This window comes from Accipiter gentilis, chromosome 14 (genome assembly GCF_929443795.1).
Source record: "Accipiter gentilis chromosome 14, bAccGen1.1, whole genome shotgun sequence".
NCBI lineage: Eukaryota > Metazoa > Chordata > Aves > Accipitriformes > Accipitridae > Astur > Astur gentilis.
Window position 1 is genome coordinate 34,129,795 of NC_064893.1, and position 20,217 is coordinate 34,150,011.

The following is a 20,217-nucleotide window of genomic DNA, read 5'->3' on the forward strand; positions in this document are numbered from 1 at the left end:
TCGGTGGCGGGGCGGGCCCGGCGGCTCCCGGGCCGTGCGCGGAGCGCAGCAGCACGACGGCGGCGGCGGCGGCGGCCGCGTTGGGGTGCGGGAGCGGTGCAGCCCCCAGCGCTGAACGGTGCCCTCGCCCCGGAGAGCTGCGGCGCCCCGCAGAGGAGCCGCCGGGCCGAGCGATGGCGGGTGCCGGGTGGGAGCCTTGCTCCTGGCAGCCCCGAGCTGGAGGGAGAGGTGAGGGTCGCCCGGCGAATGGGGGATGGAAGGCTGTGGGAGGCCTGGGGACGGTGCCGGTACAGGTACAGGGGGGACCCGCTCCTTCTGTGCCTGCCTATGGTGAAATTTCCTCTCGAGCCTAAATTCCAGCACTTCCTTATTTGCCGCTGAAGCCTGGCTGGGGCCATGAGGTGACAATGCACTGCAGCAATCTCTTTGCTAACTGTTTCTGCTAGCATTCGGTCCTTCCCGAAGTGTTCTGGTGAGTGCGTGACAAAGGCCATGTGGTCTTTGCTTCCTGGTACTCTGAGAGGCTAGGCTTCGGACGAAGGTCTGTCTGTGTTTTAACTGTGCTCTATGCAGTCAGTCGAAGTCAGCTGCTGCTGCCTTTGTCATTAGTTCAATGACAGCAAACTCCTGAGGAAATCCTGTCCTGTGCAGGAAGCTTCATCTTTGGCCTTTCTTAGTTCTGCTTTCTGTTCTGTGGGAAAGGGTTTAGTTTCTTAGTGTCTTCACGGCTTAACAGCTTAAGTAAACTCTAGGTATGCCATTCTTTTTAGCAATTAGAAAAAAGGCTTGCAAAGGAAACACCAGTTTGAAAGTCAGTGTACAAATATAATGGTAGTTTTCTAACTTGATGCCATATGTCCAAAATATGCTGACTGTTAGGCCAAAATGCTCATGCGTTTGTGTTGGGAGGCAAGTTAATGTGGTTGATTTATAATTAAGGTGGATTTTTTTGTGTGTGTTTTTTTTTTTTTTTTTAATTTTTTTAAGGGCGTGCAGATCATTGGGATACTGGCTTTATACGAAGAGGCGGAAACAGAACAAATAATGTGTCGGGCCAGGCAGCTCGCTTAAGGGAAAGCCCCCAAGCCAGTAATTATACTCTTCTACCTGGGCAAAGAGAGGAGAGACTTGGTGGTTGGATTTGGAGGGTTCCTCAATCAAGCAAGAGTAAACCAAGAAACCAAGGTGGACAGGCCAACAGCGGAGCCACAGGACACTGGAACAAACAGGAGAATGAGGGAAGGAGAGTGAGGCATCAAGGTGGACAAGCACATGAGAGGGCCAGTGGACCCTGGAATGAGCAAGAAAATGAGGGTAGAGGAAGGGGGTATCATGGTGGACAAGCACATGAGAGGGATAGAGGACCCTATAATGAGGAAGAAAATGAAGGTAGGGGGAGGAGGTATCAAGGTGGACAAACACATGAGAGGGCCAGAGGACCCTGGAATGAGCAAGAAAATGAGGGTAGGGGAAGGAGGTATCAAGGTGGACAAGCCCAGCAAGGCGCTAGAGGGCTGAAGAATGGACAGGGTAATGAAGGTAGGGGAAGGAGGATGCAATCTCAGGAGAATCCTCATTTCTACCAGAACCCTACCCCAACTGGTGCCCAGCTCAGTGAGCAGCCTCAGCAAGTCAAAAGGATTGGCTATAAATTCCTAGAAAGTCTTCTCCAGAGAGACCCTTCAGAAGTTGTCATCACACTTGCTTCCAGTTCGGGTTTGAAGGAACTTCTTTCCCAAACGGCTATGAAACCCAATTTTCTTCAGCTCGTTTGCCAGGTGCTTCGAAAAGCATGCAGTTCCCGAATGGATAGACAGAGTGTCCAACAGCTTCTTGGAGTGGTGAAGGAGTCCAACTTTCTCAAGATCTGTCTGCCACAGTATGTGTCTGACATGATGACAGAAGCAGTCCCTGCTGTACGTCATCAGTACCCTGTGCATATTAGCAACATCATTTCACTTCTTCAGGACCTGGTCAGTATTTTCCCAGTCAGCTCTGTGCAGAAAATCTCCATTCTCTTGACAGTCTTGCCAGCATCCATAAATGCCCTGAGAGCTTCTGGTGTGGACATCACAGAAGAAACAGAGAAGAATCTAAATAAAGTCCAGATGCTTGTGCAGCATCTGCAGGAGAAGAGACGTGAAGGCACACTGAGGGCTGATAACTATACTCTTATGCAGCCTCAGACTGATGGTCAAGAAGAAACCTATCGTACAATGACCATTTATCCAACCTATAATGAGGTACACCTTGATGAGAAACCCTTTCTACGTCCCAATAATGTTTCTGGAAGATATGAGAGCACCAGCATTTATCTTGACACCCATTTCCGGCTTTTGAGAGAAGATTTTGTAAGGCCTTTAAGGGAAGGTATTTTGGAGCTTTTGCAGAGCTTTGAGGACAAAGGTTTGAGAAAGAAAAAATTTGATGATATCAGGATCTACTTTGACACAAAGATTATTACCCCTCTCTGTTCCCCAACTGGTATTGTTTACAAGGTCCAGTTTGACATAAAACCATTGAAGTTTGTACGATGGCAGAATTCGAAACGGTTGCTGTATGGATCCTTGATCTGCATGTCCAAAGATCACTTTGAAACATGCCTTTTTGCCACTGTTTCTAATCGTGATAATGCAGATCTTGCCCACGGGATTGTGCAGCTTTGTTTTAATGCACAGAGCCAGGCACTGCTGGCAGAGGTTCAGCCGTCGGACTCCTTCCTCATGGTAGAGACAACTGCCTATTTTGAGGCCTATCTGCATGTGTTAGAAGGGTTACAGGAAATCCAGGAAGAAGATATCCCATTCCAGAAGTACATCGTGGAATGTGATGCACAGGTGAAGAAGCCAGCATACCTGACAATGGATACTGCCTACAACTTTGCACCCTTGATGGAAGATCCCCTGTCGGATGAAGAGATACACCCTGATGGTTTGAGAAGGCAAAATGTCCATGTTCTAGATCCCAAGCAGTGGCTTTCAGCGGAAACCTTGAGATTAGATGAGTCTCAGATGCAGGCACTGAGTCTTGCACTCACTAAGGAGCTGGCTATTATCCAAGGACCTCCTGGGACTGGTGAGGAACCTTTGCTTTAAGTCTCTTCAGTTAAGAAGTTCTCCTTGATTCCCCCATTTAGGGAGATAAACTTCAGAGAAAGCCTGCTGTACTGTCTCCAAAGCTTTAGTCCTATGCTTAATTGATGCTTGACTAGCCCAGTTAGCATGAGCTGTGGAGAAAGTTAAAATATCTTCAGATACCCTTATCTGGTCTTACGCATCGCCAACCTAGTTGCAAGTAGACACCAACTGCACTGTTGGGTCTGCTTGTGTATTGGGGTGAAAAAATTTTCAACCATCTTTGATAACATGGTACCACTTGCTGTGCAACAATCCTATTTGTCTTCATGGCATGTTAGAACATTGGGAGCGTTCAACCGTGATCCTCTGTGTGAGTAAAGCATTACAATATTAACTGTGATTGTTTTAAATGGTACCTGAACTCAACAAGCACCACTGCTTGTATTCCACTAGTATGTGGATGTTTCATGTGCAGCCAAATGCCATGTATGAAGCCAGTATCAGAGTGGGCTGGGGGACACGGTGGCAGAGGAAACTCTGGGTCCAAGTCCAGTGTATTAACGAAAAGACAACATTCTTGCAGAGCATGGCCTTGCTCAACTACAGGCCAAAAAGACAGTGTCATGTTACTCTGTTTACATCTTGTAAACTAGTTACCTCTGGGGTCAGCTTGCTTGGCACAGATCAGATTTGCTGCCTAGAAGGAAGTCTAGGAAACATTCCTGTGTTTCACGGCACTCTGTAGAGGGTGAATTACCCATTTCTGATTCTGAGCTCGTTTTGCAGGAAAGACTTACGTGGGTTTGAAGATTGTGCAGGCTCTCTTGACTAATAAGCATGTGTGGCAAACCACTGTCCAGAAGTCTCCTATCCTTGTAGTCTGCTACACTAACCATGCACTGGATCAGTTCTTGGAAGGTAAGAGTGCCTGACAAGTATGATGGGAGGGTCAGGGAGAAATTATACTATAACTCTGCCTGTCTTCTGGCATGATGACTTGCCCTCTTGGCTTTTTCTAGTGACTGTAGCCCCATTGATATACAGTAAGAAAACTTCACTCAGACCAATCCAGTGCAGCATTTGCAGACAAAGGGTGTTCTCCCTACCCCTTGTCCTACTGCGGAAAACAGAGCTTGCCTCTTTAGTGCTAATATTTCTCTTTCATTCCCAGGAATATACACATTCCAAAAACATGGGATGGTACGTGTTGGGGGCAGAAGCAGTAGTGAAGTCCTGAAGCAGTTCACCTTGAGGGAGCTGAGGAAGAAGTGTGAATTCCGACACAGCTTGCCAATGCATCTCCGCAGAGCCTATGTGAATGTACGTGCAGACTTCACTGGAGATGATGGGACTGGGTTGGCTATGCATTGGAGGAGCTAACTAAACTTCCTCCACCCCTGTTCTTTCACCTTGACTTACGCTGAAGTCAGCCTCTTAATTCTTCTGTCCTTGTTCACTTTATCAGTTTCTTGGTCTGCTGTTTCTGAACTTTTTTTCTCCGAGTACGATGATGCCTCCCTTCTCTTTGTTCTGAGCAGATAACCAGTGAGATGAAACAGGCTGAGCAGGAGCTCCATGAAGGAGCAAAGCACTTGGAGTGCACAACATATGGAGTTCTGCATGAGCGCCAGTTGGAAGCATGCATTGCGCCCCATCACTGGGACAGTCTGATGAATGGTCTGGTAAGAGAGGTCCCTTTCTTCTGAGTCAAGCAGTCCCAATGTATGCTTACTAACCTTTCTGCTAATGAGTCTGAGGTTCCCCAAGCACGCTTTTTTAGCATCACTCGGCTACTAGGAAAGTTAGGGAGTGAATAGCAAGCTGTGCCAAGTGACAGTAGTCTAGACCAGGTGAGGCAGGCAGGGGCTTTAAATTTTACTCCTTTAAACTGCAAAGATTCTAAGTGATCTTTATCAGCATAAAAATACAAGTGCCCAATGAAAGCCTCTTAAACTGAAGGGGGGGAGGGATGCTCTTTCTGAAGATCTGAGGCTGCTCAGACTTTCTAGCTCTGGAGGTCTCTCAGGGGACTTGTCCTAGTTGCCTGCTGCTGCAAGGTGCTGCTTTGGCATCATCCTAAGACTCTGAAGTTTAATAGGCCTGGCTGATTTGACTTTCCTTGTATTAGGATGGTGAGGAGTTTTACTACAGTGCTTCACAACACTCAATGATTCTGGAGTGGCTGGGCCTTGGTGTAACTGTCTTCACCCAGGATGCTGCAGAGAATATAGAGGCTGAGAATCCAGGTAAAAAAAACAAACCCAAACCAACCAACCAACAACAACAAAACCAAAACAAACCCAAAACAAAAAACAACCCAAACAAAAAACCCCCACACAGACAAAAAAACCTCCCTCATCCTCTACAGATGTGTTTGCCTAAGCAGTGCATGTGTAGCAGCAAAGAGACACTGCTACTTAACAGACACTGAAAGATGCATGATACTTTAAGGTAGTGGAAAGATTAACCTTAATTTCCACATAGTGATCTGACTGCTGCACTGTGATTTTGCTAGCGTGGCTGTGGCTTACTGCATGTGACTGATGACTCTCACAGGTGGTCAACAGGAGAGGGAGCAGGAGTGGGAAGGTGAAGAAGAGGAGGAGCTTTTGGAGATCCCAGAGGAGGCTGACCTGATTCAAGCTGACAGAGTGATTGAGGATGAGGAGGTAGCAAAGCCTCAGGGAAGGAAGGAGGAAGAGCACAGAGCTGCTCATGGACTAGCCAGAGTGCTGTTGGCTATGAAGCTGGAGGACCAGGAAGAAGAAACAGCCCAACCACAACGGAAGACTGCAGAGTGGGAGGTAACTGCATGCACTAGCATGCTCTGGCTCTGCTTGACTGTGTAAAGAATAACATGGGGATGCCAATACAGGAGAATCTTTGTGCTATAACTGCTTATTGGGGAGCTTTTTCTCTACAGGTAACTGCTGCCCAGAGGAAGAAAATGAAACAGAAGATGAAGGCTGAGCTCTGTAAACTGAGTGCAATGTCAGAGTTAGAGGCCAAGGCTATTCAGGATCTGTGGCAACTTGACCTGAACTCCCGCTGGAGGCTTTACAGGTGACAAAACTATTTTGCAGGGTCTGTCAGGCAAATGTTTCCTAGGATTGTTCCAGTTTGCAAACTCTTTCTGTCAAGCCATGGTGTTTCTGTCCATATCTGTTCAGCTCTTTATTTGAACATGCTTGTTTTTACCTTCCCTGTATTGCACAGGCAGTGCTGTCGTCTCCACTGTGTGGTTTGGGACTAAGTGCAGATGCTAATAATCTCTTGCCCAGAAGACACAGAGGAAGTTTTGAACTGAATCCACTCAGAACTGCTGGATCACTATCCTGTTCCCCTTGCTGTGTGTGATAATGGCACTTTTTTCTCAGGCTTTGGCTGCAGACCTATCAGGGGTTTATTCGACGGCAGATTCTGCGGCATGAACAGCAGTATCAGGCAGCAGCAGAAAGGCTGACAGAACTGAGGCTGCAGGAAGATTTCTGCATTCTTAAGGAGGCCCAAGTTGTGGGGATGACAACTACAGGTGCATAGCAGTTGGGAAGCAAACCAATATTACACTGCATCTAGTAATGGTTAAACGACCTTGTTGCCAAAAGATTAATATCATGTGCTGCTTGACAGCCTGGGTCAGGCTCTGCATTAGTCTGCAGCCTTCTTAATCTCTGACTCCCTCTGTGCACTCTTGCACTCCCTCCATCTCAAGCAGCATTCTTCTAATGGAAATGCACCACTTCTTGTGCCTGAGTAAAGCACAGCCAATACCTGCACTGCTATCCCTGCATTGCTTTCTGGTGATGGTAGTGTAAAGGTCATTGCAATATGACACTTTGAAGAGACAATTTTAGGTTTATTTATATGTGTTGATCAATGTATTGAGTAGGTATCTTATGTCTGAAGAGAGCGTTGGGAAAGGGCCAAGGCAGGCATAGGACTCCAATCCCCATCTGCCTTCCTTAATAACTCTTCATATAGAAGTAATCCTCGGTATGGTGCTGTTTGAAAGTTCAGAAAGCTGAGTCTTGAAATGGGGAATCTTGGGAAGAACCCCAGTCTTTTCTGAGACACAGCCTGCTCCCCTCCCTGAAAACTCTTGTCATACTGTCTGCATGTAACTATATTCTGCTAAGATTTATCTTCTGTCCTTGCTCAGGTGCTGCCAAATACCGTCAGATCTTGCAAAAAGTAAAGCCACGAATTGTCATTATAGAAGAGGCAGCAGAGGTGCTTGAGGCTCACACCATTACTACTCTGAGTAAAGCTTGCCAGCATCTCATCCTCATTGGAGATCACCAGCAGGTAACATCCATGACCAATGCCTCTAACTGTTGTGCAAATGAACTGGAACCTTTTAACCAAACACCATATGTGAAAGGTTGCCAAGACTTCCTGTTCCCCAGCTTCCACAGATATCACAGGTCCTGTCTCCTGTAGTTTTGGAGTAGAGCTCCTCTGGGTCTTATCTTTTAGTTTAACAGGTACGATTCTACATGTGCTTGCATCCACTTCAATTGTGACTGTATCTAACTTTGATATTTAGTACCTCTGCAGGAATCCAGTCTCTGGCCTTTCTTTGGGGGACCAGTGACAGAAAGAGATGAGTGAAAAATCTCACTAATACGTAGGAAAAGTGCTAAAATGTGGACCTCCTATTCCTTCTCTTTCAGCTGCGGCCTAGTGCAAATGTATATGACCTGGCCAAGAATTTCAATCTGGAAGTCTCTCTCTTTGAACGGCTGGTGAAAGTCAATTTCCCCTTTGTCCGCCTGAAATACCAAGTGAGGAAGACCTGTAAAAAAACTCCATTGCATTTGCATTTAAGTTGTTTTAAGTTTGTAGTACACTTAAGTTTATATTTCTACTCTGAGAGCAGCCTAAAAGAAAATAGTAGGCTATTTAATTCCTGAGAAGAATGGTAAGAGTTGTCAAACTGCCACAAACAGTGTTCCGATATATTTCAAATTATTCAGTGATGTCATCTGCAGCACTGTGGTTCCCACATGTTTTAGTGCAATGAACATGGCTTATTGTGGCATCTGAAACTTCCAGAACTCTGGAGACTGACAGCACAAGTCTTCTCAGGCTGCTTCCTGCTAAATTGCTATAATCATCAATCTTGGTGCCCGGAGAAATTAATTCTACCTCCAGCAGTCCTGTACCTAGCAGAACTCATGTAGTGGTCAGGGTGAGGTGCTGGCTATTGTTATCTAGAACAGTGTTCTTAGATTTGCACTGAAACCAGCATTCTTATTACAACAACCTTGCCAAATGATTTTCTTGAAGATCCTGTGCTACTACTCCTCCTGTAATTGCCGGTGGTGGCAGTGATGGGGTGGGGGAGGGTGGGGAATTAGGAGGTGCTCCCTTCTTGACTCTTACTGGAAAGTCATCCTTGTCTTGTATTCAGCCACGGTCTGTACAGTGGAACAACAGAATATTGACAGGGAAATATGGTGGTCCTTCCTCGAGACTGATAAAGCCGCTTTGTGTTTCAGCACCGCATGCGTCCTGAAATGGCCCAGCTTCTCAGTCCTCATATATATCAGGAGTTGGAGAACCATCCCTCTGTCCTGAAGTATGAGAACATAAAAGTGAGTTTTCAGCTATCCAATCAATTGGTTTTTGTCCCGTTTCTGAATAAAACGAGTTTCTGTAAAATATAGTGTTCAAGGATTTCAAATTCTTAGATCAAGTTTGGTTATGGAGATTTATACCTGAATCAAGGAAATGTGTGATATAGAATTAGGCAAGCAATTTGTAGTTCTTCTGGCATTAGTGATGGTGGACACCGGAAATGGATCCTGTATTGATGACTTTAAAAGAACAGTGAAAAATGGAAGAGGGACCAAAAGAACTGTAGGAGATTGAAAGCTAGAAAGAAATCTTAAATGAGAGACTCTAAAACATAATAATGTGAAACTGCAACATAAGATAGGTGACTTCGTTACTGGAGCCCTCTTTCCTTGGGTTCTCTGTTTGGGCGTTTTACCAATACAGAACATCTGCAAACAAGATTTATTCAACTTAAAAGTATAAAGCGATCATTTATTGGCTAACATGCACAACAAGCAACTGAACACCTGGGGAGAAAGAACTGGAGGTAGTTACAAAAAGGATTACAATAGTTTAGCCTGTGTAAATCTCTCTTCATGGAAAGACAGTATTAATTAGTTAAAGCTCTTTAACTGGGTGAGGAAAGCATACTGAAAACTATAGCAGAATACTGAAGCTAGAAAAGAGAAAATTAATCCTGAAGATAACTTATTCTAGTAAATAAATCATCTGGGAAAGTGGCAGGTCCTCTTTTGCTATCTTGAAATCCAGATCAAGTATTTTGTAGAAGATGCTTTAGTTAAACATATTAAAAAAAACCAAAAAAACCCCCAACAAAACCACCCCAAACCAAACAAAAAAAACCCAAAACCCAACCAAACAAATCCCACTGAAAACATGCAACTTAGGAGACCACAAAATTTTACCCCATTTCTCCTATGAGAAGCTATTCTGGGGAATCTTACAGTTCCATCTGGCCTTAAAACAAACTTGAGATACTAAAAGGCATCAAAATTGAATCTCCCATCTACTACAATAATCAACATAGGTGATCACTGAATTAAATTGTACAGCAGTGGACTCTATGCCACTGTGGACACCTTGGAAAACCAGAGATCTGTGTTTGATCTACAAAAACTGTTCTTTCCTGATAAAAACAGTCTCTGGGTTTTGGCACACAGCCCAAGAATTTCTTATGCGTAGAAGAATTCCAGTTAATGGGCAAGAAATAAAGGTCTGTACTAACTCAAGGCAAATGGAATTTTTGAACAGGTGAGCAGACAATGCTACACCCCTGGAGATGGTGACTACTGGAGTCCCTAGTGTTCCTAGTTTTCCTGGTGGAAGAGCAATCCTCCTTGCTGCTTTGTTTTTACTGCAGTAACCGAGAAGGCATGTTTTTTGCTAGGCAGTTTTAGGCAAGTGCTAAGCCTTGTGCACTGTTTACCTACTATCTTTTTCCCACATGGCCAAAACAAGACATTGTTTGTGCCGTGAATGTGAAATGGAACTATGATGCTTTGAGAAATGTTACTAGCACTTAATCTCTTTTCTACAACCTGAAAAGTACAGTAGAAACAACTCTGAAAAGATAGGGAACAAAATCATCCACAGGAACTGATTTTGTATTAGGATACTGAAATGTCACTAATAAGCTGAAATGTGATTAATAAGCTTAAATTCCTATCGGATGAATATGTTATGGAAATCTGAGAGGATACTGTAGGCGTCTCCTTAAGAATACTCCTGTCAGTGGATAATCAGGGACATGGAAACAGGCTGCGGTGACAGAAGCTGGAATTCTGTTTCTGACATTCCTTTCTCTTGTTTTAGGGGGTCTTATCTAACCTCTTCTTTGTGGAACATGACTTTCCTGAGCAAGAGATCCAGGAAGGGAAAAGCCACCAGAACGCACATGAGGCCCAGTTTGTAGTGGAACTGTGCAAATACTTCTTGTGTCAGGATTATCTACCTTCTCAGATCACCATTCTCACTACTTACACTGGACAGCTTTTCTGTCTGCGTAAGCTCATGCCAGCCAAGACCTTTGCAGGTGTGAAAGTTCATGTGGTAGATAAGTACCAGGGGGAGGAGAATGATATTATTCTGCTGTCTCTTGTGCGGAGCAACAAAGAGGAGAGAACTGGGTTCTTACAGATCCCTAATCGGATATGCGTAGCATTATCCAGAGCTAAGAAAGGGCTGTATTGTATTGGAAATATGAGAATGCTTGGCAAGATTCCTCTCTGGAGCAAGATCATTCACACCCTTCGGGAGAAAGGTCACATTGGCCGCTCATTGGTGCTTTGCTGTCAAAACCACCCTGAAACCAAGACACTGGTATCTACAGCAGCAGACTTCAGCAAAGTCCCAGAAGGAGGCTGTAGTCGTCCCTGTGAATTTAGGCTGAGTTGTGGACATGTTTGCACAAGGGCATGTCACCCATATGACATAGAGCACAAAGAGTACCAGTGTCTGAAGCCTTGTCAAAAGGTGCTTTGTGCAGATGGGCACCGCTGTCCACGGTCATGTTATGAGCCCTGTGGACCATGCATGGTGATAGTAGAGAAAACTATTTCTAAGTGTGGCCACCTGCAGATGGTGCCATGCTTTACTCCAGACAGTGAGTTTCTTTGCCAAGAACCTTGCCAGAAAAAGTTGAACTGCGGGCATGCATGCAACAAATTCTGTGGGCAGGAATGCACTAAGCAGTGTCCTGAACTGGTTACAGTCATGCTGAAATGTGGCCACAACCAGCAACTTAAGTGCTGGATTGCTGAGGAGATGAAGGACGAGAAGCCTGTGGAATGTAAGACTAAGTGTTCTGTCACACTGGAGTGTGGACATGTGTGCGCGGGTTCCTGTCATACCTGCTTTGAAGGAAGATTTCATAAGCCATGTAACAGCCCGTGCAAGCGCTTCTTGGTCTGCTCCCACAAGTGTCAGCAGCCTTGTACTACAGAATGCCCTCCCTGTCAGCTGGAATGTCAGAACCACTGTGTCCACAGCAGGTGTAAAAAGAAATGTGGAATGAGCTGTTTTCCATGTGCCGAGCCATGTGAGTGGCAGTGCCAGCACTACCGGTGTACCAATCTTTGCTCTGAACCATGCAATAGGCCTCGCTGCAATGTACCATGTGCTAAGCTGCTGTGCTGTGGCCATCCTTGTATTGGATTGTGCGGAGAGCCTTGCCCAAAGAAGTGCCTTGTTTGTGACCATGAGGAACTCACCCAGATCTTTTTTGGCTTTGAGGAAGACCCAGACGCTCGATTCGTACAGCTCGAAGACTGTGGCCACGTCTTTGAGTCCCAAGGCCTTGACCATTATATGGATGAAGATGACAATGCCATCAAGCTGAAGGTATGCCCTATCTGTCAGACACCTATCAGAAAGAATTTGAGATATGGCACCATTGTGAAAAGACGGCTAGATGAGATAGAAAAGGTGAAAGAGAAAATCCAAGGCCCAGCACAGGAAATTGAGTCTAGTAGACAAAGACTGCGGGCTGTGCTGTTGGGGAATGCTGTTCTGCAGAGGAATCTACCCCTTAAGTATCTCATGCTAGAAGATAAACTCGGAGCTTCTGATCTCTCAACAAAGAATATCGGACTAATTGAGAACCAGCTTAACTTCTACGAACGTGTAGCTGACCTAACCAATTCTCTGAGTAAAATTGATGCAAGTGAGAGGAAGGTGCTGAGAAAGCGGCTGGATGAAGTCCAGGAGTGGCTGGATAAGCCGCGCCTCAGTTTTACAGGACAGGAGCTCTCTGACCTGCAGTCTGAGATTCAGAGACTGACCTATTTGCTGAGCCTCTTGGTAAGGTGCAAAGGTGCAAGCGGGATGATCGCCCCAGCACTGGCAGCAGAGATTGCCAGCGCACGTGAGATCCTGGAAGGGACAAAGAAATTCACAGAGGACGATGAGGCTGCGATGAAGGCTGCCCTGGAGAGGCTCTACACAGCCTTGCCCCGGTCGGGGCTGGGGATCTCCGAAGTGGAGCGGGTGCAGATTGTCCGTGCTATTGGCTGTCCCCGCGGCCACTGGTTCAAGTGCAGAAATGGGCATATCTATGTGATTGGGGACTGCGGGGGGGCAATGGAGAGGAGCAAGTGCCCTGAATGCCATGCAGTCATCGGGGGCACGAACCACACGCTGGACAGCACCAACAGCCTCGCCTCCGAGATGGACGGTGCGACCCATGCCGCCTGGTCCGAGACGGCCAACAACCTGCTCAACTTCGAGGAGCTCCACCGCCTGCTGTAGTGGGGTGTCTGCCCCGTTTCGCAGTCCCTGCCCTGGGGAGGCCACGCTTGCTGCTGCCCCTGTCGCTAATTAATTAATAAACGGCATTGGTGCGTGCCCCCGGGAGGCTGTGCTCGCTGCTGCCCCTGTCGCTAACTAATTAATAAAGAGCATCGGTGTGCGCCCCGGGGAGGGTGCCCTTGCTGCCGCCCCTGTCGCTAATTAATTAATAAAGAGCATCGGTGCGCGCCCCCGAAGAGGGCGCGCTCACCGCCGCCCTCGTCGCTACTTAATACAGAGGATCAGTGCGCGCCCCAGGGCGCGCTCGCCGGGCGGGGCGGCGTCGCGTCGCGTCGCGCCTGCCGCTACCCGGAAGCGGATGTGAGGCGCGGCCGGGCCTCAGGGGGCAGCAGGCGCCGGGGCAGCGCCCGCAGCCATGGAGGCGCGGGAGCCGCTGCGGGAGCTGCGCGGCGCGCTGCGTGCGGTGCTGGCACGGGTCCGAGGTGGGGGCCGGGGCCGGGCGGGGGGGCCGCGGGCGGGCCGAGCCGACTGTCCGCTGGCTGGGGTCTCTCTCTGCCTTTACAGAGGGCGAACCGGGCGAGGGCCGCGAGCCGTTCGAGCTGCCGCGCTTCTGGGACGCGCTAGGTACGGGCGGCGGAGCGGGGCCGGCCGCGGGCGGGGGCGCCCGCCGCCGGGCCGCGCTGTGGGCGCCGGGCCGGGTCTGTGACGGGCCGCGGGGCGGGCCGGGGTGGAGGCTTCGGGCTGTGGCGTCGGCGGGCGGCTGCGGTGCCGGTACGCGGCGGGGCTCTGGCTTGCGAGCGAGGTCTCCGGCCTGGGCTTTCGCGCTTGCCCTCCGCTCCGGGGCGTTGGCGTCAGCGGAGCAGCGGCCGGCGTCGAACGGTTGTCGCGGCTAGGTTCCTAAAGGCTTCGGTCTCTGTTAAAGGCTCACAGCGTTTCCTGGTGAAGGTGTTGTGGACCAGGACACAAAATGTGGTTGTGGATATCACTACCAGCTGAGTAAAAAAAAAAACTAGAAAAAAAGCAGACGTAGGACACGTGCGGCATGTGTGGCACTAATACTGCCTGTACTTTTTCTTCTTCTGTAGCGGGTTTTAGTTTATGCCTTTGTACTGCTGGGAAGGAAGAAATGTTAATCAAGCAGTAGGGCAAAGTAGCATCAGATCAGAGATGTTGCTTAGCTGCCTACTCTGTTCTTTTACCTTTTACCCAAGTTCCTTTTTATTCTTTTGCTCCTGTTGAATCCTTTCTAGGTCAGACATTCAAAGTAACATCACAGGAAGCTACAAAGCTGAGTCTGGCATTCTCAGGGCCTCCACTGACTTCTGCAGAGGTGAGCGAAAGCCCCCACAGACTGTGAAATTGCAGTGTGTGTGATAAGTTTCAGGTGTCTCTTGGTTCACGTGGCTAAAACAAAGTAATTTGGTACAGTGCAGACAAGGGATGTTGGTATGGGCTATGCATTGTGGAGTGTATTAATGTGATTCAAGAACTGCCCAGAGAACTAGTAACTGTAAGTTAGGGAGACATACCAAATAGACATATTCTTACATTCTTTCCTTCAACCTCTATCAGCTGGTTGCTGATAGAGACAGGGTATTGGATAATACAGACCTTAGATCTAACAGAGAATATGCAAGATTTTTACTGTTAATTAAGACTAGTTTCACATCTCTGTTTAGAGGAGAAGAAAAAAAAAAAGACCTCAGTTCAGAATAACGATCTCAGCTACTTCTTCCTCTCTGATGCATGACCACCACACCAGGGTGTGTTTTGTTACCAAATCATAAGGTGGTTTATGATGTGTACACCTTGCTTACTGTGTCTTCTTCTTATGCTGTATTTTTTTCTCAAACAAGATGGCCATTACTATGCTTCCCTTTTCTCAAAGCAATCTGAATGTAACTGATTGCTTGTGAGACTTTCTAAATGCAGTGCAGCCATGCACTACTCACGGTTGATCTTCTTGCCTGTCCATTTTCAGGAGTGCCGGAAGCTGAGCGAAGATGTCCAAAATGCCATTCTTGCAATTGCCACAGTGTACTACTGGCTCCCCAAGGGCCAAGGTGAGATAGTGACAGCAGGGCAGTGAGCACTATATAAAGAAACCCAGTATTTCAGAGCCTAACATGAGATCTGGCATCTGTAGGAAAGCAAGTTACCATGAGCAGGCAGTCCCATTATCAGCTATTCTGTAGACTTGCGACATGCTTATGGGTGAACCACTTGTCTGCCTGCTCCTGCAGAATTCCGTCTGTGAAAGAGTGATAATTTAGGAAGTTGTATCCTTGATTGAGCATTCATGTTTATAAAGTGTTGAGATCCTTGTCCAAAGTCCTTTTGGAACTAGGAAAGATGTTTTTTCCTTCATAATACCTGTAACTCCATTTATACAGTGTATCTACTCAAACCGAGCAGTCTGTGTGTTCATCCTTGGCCGTTGCTTTCTGTTGGCACTGACCTTGTGGCAACTTTCTTGCTCTTTCTCCATCTCAACCAGGTACTACTCTTCGGAAGATGGTGCGAGATGCTACCACAGAAGTAGTGGAAGGAATGATCCAACTCACAGAAACAATTCTCAGTGCTCCATTGGAGAGGTAGTAATTTTCCAGAAAAAAAAAAGGAAGAAAAGGTTACGGGTATACTTGTTAGGAAGCAGCAAGTGCAGACTGCTTCCTAAAGGAAGGGGGGAGGCAGAAGCAGGGCATTGTTACGAGGCAGGAAGAGGCAGTGGCTTCATCAGCAAAGGCCCTGTCCCCCAGCATCTGAGTGAGCAGAGCAGTGCTGGTGAGGGTAGGGAGGTTCAGTTGAGAGTTCAGATCATCAGACAAGCCCACAGCAATAAGGTCAAGCTGGAAACTCAGGCCACCAAGTTGGGATCAAGGTCAGGTCCAGAGAGAATAACCAGCATCAGACACTATCCAGTGATTGCCTAGCATGTCCATTACAATGAGTTGGGTCTGAGGTCAAGGCAGGAAGGTCAAATCAGTGGGTCAGCATCCAGGTCAGAATCCAGGGGGTGTGAGACTGGGTGCAGACATAACTGCTACACAGCTGTGACATAGCACAAGCAGGGCCCAGTGAAAGAACCTCAGGGTAAAATCTGCTCCTAGGGTAAGGAAGGGCTGGCCCTTGCTTCTAGCTTTCTTCACAGTACCTCCTATCAGCAAAGGAGCTGACCTTATACTTAGCCAACTAAACTCTTCAACTGAGCCAGCTAAACTCCTAGGAGGGTGGAATACACTCAAGGCCCTGGCAGTACCCTCTTGTCCCAGTGGCTTGAGGCAGGTACATTGCCTACATGGAGAATAGATTTTCGTCCTGTCTGTGGCAAGGAAAGATGCTGGGAGCGGGATTCCCGTGAAGGCGCTGGATAGCGTTTGCAGTGTTTGGCAGTTATTGCTTTGGACTGAACTGTCATACACAATGATGGCGCAACTTTATAAAGCTAGTTATTGGACCACTATGGACAGCTGCTTCTCTTGATGGATTACACACTACTGCCCTTTGGCAGAGGTCATTAATCGCTAATACAGACTTCTGATTTGCATAGATTCTGAAAGATAAATAATATGCCTAAGCACCTTGAGAGGCCTTTACAAGAGGCTCCTGTTTCTTGTTCCAGTGGATAATTAAACTCGGTAGGAGCCAGCACTTCTTGCTTTACACAGATACTGGTGATAAGCTGGTTGGTGACATCTTCCCAGCAGAGCTTCTATTAGTGTGCATTGTCCTTGGTGCAGAAAATAAAAACACAGTGTAGCAGAGTGGTGTTATTGAGTCTAACTTTGGGGGACTTTGTTTTGTTTCAGCTTGTCTCAAGATCAGCTTATATCAACTGGTGGTGTGTGGGAGGCATGTGAGCAAGTGTCCAACCTGCCACGAGGTGAGTATTGTGTATGTAGAACAACAGAACTAAGACATGTTGTCTTGGAATATCAGTAGCCCTTGCAAGGGGCATTCCAGCTAGTACAATGAAGGCTCACATGTTCTGCAAAACCCAGCTGTTTTCGAAATGCGTAAGCTTGGAAGCCAGGCCAGATTCTTTGCACGGCAGTAGTGCAGCTCTGAGCTCTGCAAAAAGTTTGATCCTATAATCTCAAGATCTAATGATCTCAAACCTAGATGACTGTTGTTGCAAGCTGATTTGAATCAGTGCAGTGCCATGGTTTTCATCCTTTTGCAGATAACCAGGCAGCAGTTGCATCAGCTCTGGCTGCATGTCTAGGTGTGGTCAAGGATGCTCTGGAGGAGATGGAACACGTAAGGAAGCCCCTAAGCCTTTGAGGAACCTGCAGTGATGTATTGCAGTGATGGTTCAGCGATGGAACACGGGGATTGTTTTATATACAGGCTTTGATTTAGATTTGTTCTGATATGAGCTAGATTATTGTATTATGCCTGGATCTTGATGACTTTTTAAACTCAAGCCTGGTTTACTTTATACAAGGTTTCCATAAAGCCATGTCCTGAATTGCAAGGGTGGGGGCGGTGTTTAGGTTGATGTAGGAACAGCAGGTTCTTGCCGTTTGCTCTGTTGAACTGGAGTGGGGGATTAGTTTTTCTTAATCCAGTCCTGCTAGGATTAACAGAATTTGGCAACTGAGATGCTGGTTGGAGCGAGATTCCTCTGTAAATTGTATGATTTCTGGATTATGTTTTCCCTTTCCTCCTGGTTATTGCTGGAATTGATGCTAGGCTCTGGCTTTTAAGTACATCTATGTTCTCAGGCTCTGGTGGAAGGGCAAGACCCCTACAGTGACATCATGGAAGATGAAGAGCTGGGCTTTCGGGGCAACAGAGATACGTATTGGTCAGAAGCTGACCGGAAGCTGCTTAGCTCCTGCATGGGATTAATGAAGGCTTCTAAAGCTTGCCTGAAGAAGGTCTTGGGTGTAGTGAAGGCTTATGGCAAAGTTGATTCTCCAGAGCAGATCGCTCAGCTGGATGATCTTGCAGACATTGCTAATGAGATCAGTCCAAGGTAAGCATGTTTCTCCCCATGCCGCTTTTTGCTCCAGAGCAGCCCCTGTCTTTCTTGAGGTCTGGAGAATGGATTAGGAAAAACTCTATGATATTGAAGCTGTGAGCAGGTGGTAGAAGCAGGTGTGATGGGAAGACTATTATGGCATAGGCTGTTGAGAGTTGTGCAAGTTAGGAGAGGATTATATGTTGCAGCTTGGCGTGGAGCTATGGCCATGTCTCATGGCATGCAGATGTCTGAGAAGGCAGTGAGAAGCATCCGATGGGTATGACTGATATTGTCTCCTTGTCACGCATTGCTGTTCCTGACTTATGTTCAGTGTGGGTGTAGGCTTTGATCAGGATCCATAAGTTGTGCTATCAGGACCTTTCTTCCATTGCTCCCCTCTCTTCTATTCTAGTGTTGATGAGCTGGCACTGAGCATGTATCCACCTATGAACCAGTTGGCTGTGCGACTCAATGTAAGTATCTGTAGCCTGCATGGAGGTCTACTCATGTGGCTGTAGAGAAGGGGAAGAAGTCGAATTGGAGGGATTAGGTGACTGTTGGGGAGAGGTGCATGTTAGTGCACCTTGCTCAGAAACAAGTTCTTAGGGATGAAGAGTCCCCTTTGGTTCTTGCACACTTAGCTTCCTTCAGGTGGAAATGCATTTCTCATCTTCTTCAGGGGAGAGAATGGCCACTTGAGCTTTGGCCCTGAACCATAATCCATAGACATGCCTAATGACAGTACCTCAGGAAAGTGAGGTCTAAGGCTGCCAATGTACTGCATATCTATTTCCTTCCTTGGGTAATGTAGACTTGCTCAAATAAAATTACCTACATTAAAAATACAAATTAAAAATTCTGACAGTGAGGGTGATTAAGCACCGAAACAAGCTGTTCAACGAAGCAGTAGAATTTCCACCTTTGGCAGTACTCAAAACTTGACCAGGCAAGTCTCTGAGCAACCTGACTCAACTTTGAGGTGGGCCTTGCTTTGAGCAGGAGGTTGTACTAGATAACTTCCAGGGGTCCTTTGCATCATAAATTAAGTATGTATCTTCTCATATCTGAGATTTTTTTTATTCTTAATTCTGGTTTCATGCCTTTGGCCACCGACTTGATTTTTGGGGATAAAAAAGAAAGTATTGCTTAATATCAAATTGCATTATAGTCAGTTGTAACTTCATGCTTTAATATCAGTTACCAATTTCTAATAGGCTTATCTTTTTAAAGGAAAAAGCATTTTAACTTATGCTTTAAAAACCAGCCTGTCTTTATTTTCACCTGTCCCAGCTGGCAGTAGGTTGGGAGACACTCCCAGCATGGCAGTGATGGGTAGCTTCCTTCTGCATCAGTATCTGTGGCAGTTTTGCTCATTCTTGGCTCTGTTGGACATTCCTGCACCCCCCCTTTCTTTTCCAGTACTGCCGAGCCCCTTTTTCTCCATGTTTGGCTCACCTTATTTCCCTTTTGTTTCTTTCTAGGCTGCTAAGTTGGCCTCGGTATTAAAGAAAGTCTTAGAGATTACAAAGTGAGTATGAGTTACAGTTTTATAGGTGGGTGTTCCCCACTATGAAGGTTGATATCTTTCTGCCTCCTGTCAAAGATGACTCATTTCTAGACAGTAAATGCTGGCATTTTGGAGTAATTGTGATGTTACCCAGTCACAAAGGGTTGGAAGTAAGAAAAGGATGGTAGGGATGAAAGTGGTTTGCGCTGAAAGCACACACGTATATGTTAAGGTTTGGGACTAGTGACATGGATGTGCGTTCTTCCTTGCTCAAAGTACTCTGGGGCTATAGCAGTCCTGTTCTAATGCTGTGGAAATTCAGCACTTCACAATACCCATGTGTTTGGATGCATAGGTATAAGACACCCAGGAGGCTTTCCTAATGAATTTCCTCCACTTTTACAGGACAAGCCATGTATGTCCACCATCAGAGGAAGGCTGGGTGCAGTTTCTAACTGGTGCAGTAGATCACAACATGAACAAAATCAAGAACTTCACACATGGTCAACTTTAGCTCTTCCATGTCTACATCAGTTGCTGCCACTGGCTCTGGCATATGCTTTACCAGTGAATCTCGCTGTGCTCCAGCCACTGGGAGAATGATGAGAACAATATTTTTAGGAGAGAACTTTACTGCCACTTGGTAAAACTTTCCCAGGGAGTTGCTCTTTGCCATTGCAGAAGGTGTCATTTTGCTTGAATTCCTGGGATGGTGTGGTGCTGCATCTTCATGCTGTGAATGTGCCCCATTCTGCAGGCATTACAACTACTATGGGGTTCAAAGAACAATAAAATATTGCTAGATTTGCATGAGTGGTTTTATCTGTTTTCAGGTGGCA

The 20,217-nt window shown here is 46.7% G+C and overlaps 2 protein-coding genes across 4 annotated transcripts; both read left to right on the plus strand.

The window, feature by feature from the left end:
* Positions 1-23: 23 nt before the first annotated feature.
* Positions 24-13,089, plus strand: ZNFX1 (zinc finger NFX1-type containing 1). 2 transcript variants are annotated; one of them, XM_049817614.1, is made up of 13 exons: positions 24-228; positions 988-3,075; positions 3,864-3,995; positions 4,249-4,397; positions 4,616-4,759; positions 5,206-5,323; positions 5,634-5,881; positions 6,001-6,140; positions 6,455-6,609; positions 7,237-7,382; positions 7,751-7,861; positions 8,579-8,674; positions 10,470-13,089. In XM_049817614.1, the coding sequence occupies exons 1-13, from the start codon at positions 174-176 to the stop codon at positions 12,900-12,902; spliced, it is 6,015 nt and encodes a 2,004-aa protein (XP_049673571.1). In that variant the 5' UTR covers positions 24-173; the 3' UTR covers positions 12,903-13,089. The 2 variants fall into 2 exon arrangements, with proteins under 2 accessions (XP_049673571.1, XP_049673572.1); XM_049817615.1 differs by lacking the exon at positions 24-228 and adding an exon at positions 249-293.
* Positions 13,090-13,247: 158 nt separating this feature from the next.
* CCNDBP1 (cyclin D1 binding protein 1) lies at positions 13,248-20,191 on the plus strand. Of its 2 annotated transcripts, none has more exons than XM_049817621.1 (11): positions 13,248-13,384; positions 13,467-13,526; positions 14,153-14,232; positions 14,884-14,965; positions 15,400-15,499; positions 16,712-16,785; positions 17,086-17,162; positions 17,630-17,883; positions 18,284-18,344; positions 19,353-19,399; positions 19,784-20,191. In XM_049817621.1, the coding sequence occupies exons 1-11, from the start codon at positions 13,318-13,320 to the stop codon at positions 19,890-19,892; spliced, it is 1,011 nt and encodes a 336-aa protein (XP_049673578.1). In that variant the 5' UTR covers positions 13,248-13,317; the 3' UTR covers positions 19,893-20,191. The 2 variants fall into 2 exon arrangements, with proteins under 2 accessions (XP_049673578.1, XP_049673580.1); XM_049817623.1 differs by having other exon boundaries at positions 15,400-15,496.
* Positions 20,192-20,217: the final 26 nt, after the last annotated feature.

What these genes read in the sequence shown, in the direction of transcription:
- ZNFX1 (XM_049817614.1), top strand. Translation starts at nt 174, where the DNA reads ATGGCGGGTGCCGGGTGGGAGCCTTGCTCCTGGCAGCCCCGAGCTGGA. An exon ending in TCCGCAGAGCCTATGTGAAT is followed by an intron (nt 4,398 to 4,615) that starts GTACGTGCAGAC and finishes TGTTCTGAGCAG; the next exon opens with ATAACCAGTGAGATGAAACA. An exon ending in TTGTCCGCCTGAAATACCAA is followed by an intron (nt 7,862 to 8,578) that starts GTGAGGAAGACC and finishes TTTGTGTTTCAG; the next exon opens with CACCGCATGCGTCCTGAAAT.
- CCNDBP1 (XM_049817621.1), top strand. Translation starts at nt 13,318, where the DNA reads ATGGAGGCGCGGGAGCCGCTGCGGGAGCTGCGCGGCGCGCTGCGTGCG. An exon ending in AGTGTCCAACCTGCCACGAG is followed by an intron (nt 16,786 to 17,085) that starts GTGAGTATTGTG and finishes ATCCTTTTGCAG; the next exon opens with ATAACCAGGCAGCAGTTGCA. An exon ending in AGTTGGCTGTGCGACTCAAT is followed by an intron (nt 18,345 to 19,352) that starts GTAAGTATCTGT and finishes GTTTCTTTCTAG; the next exon opens with GCTGCTAAGTTGGCCTCGGT.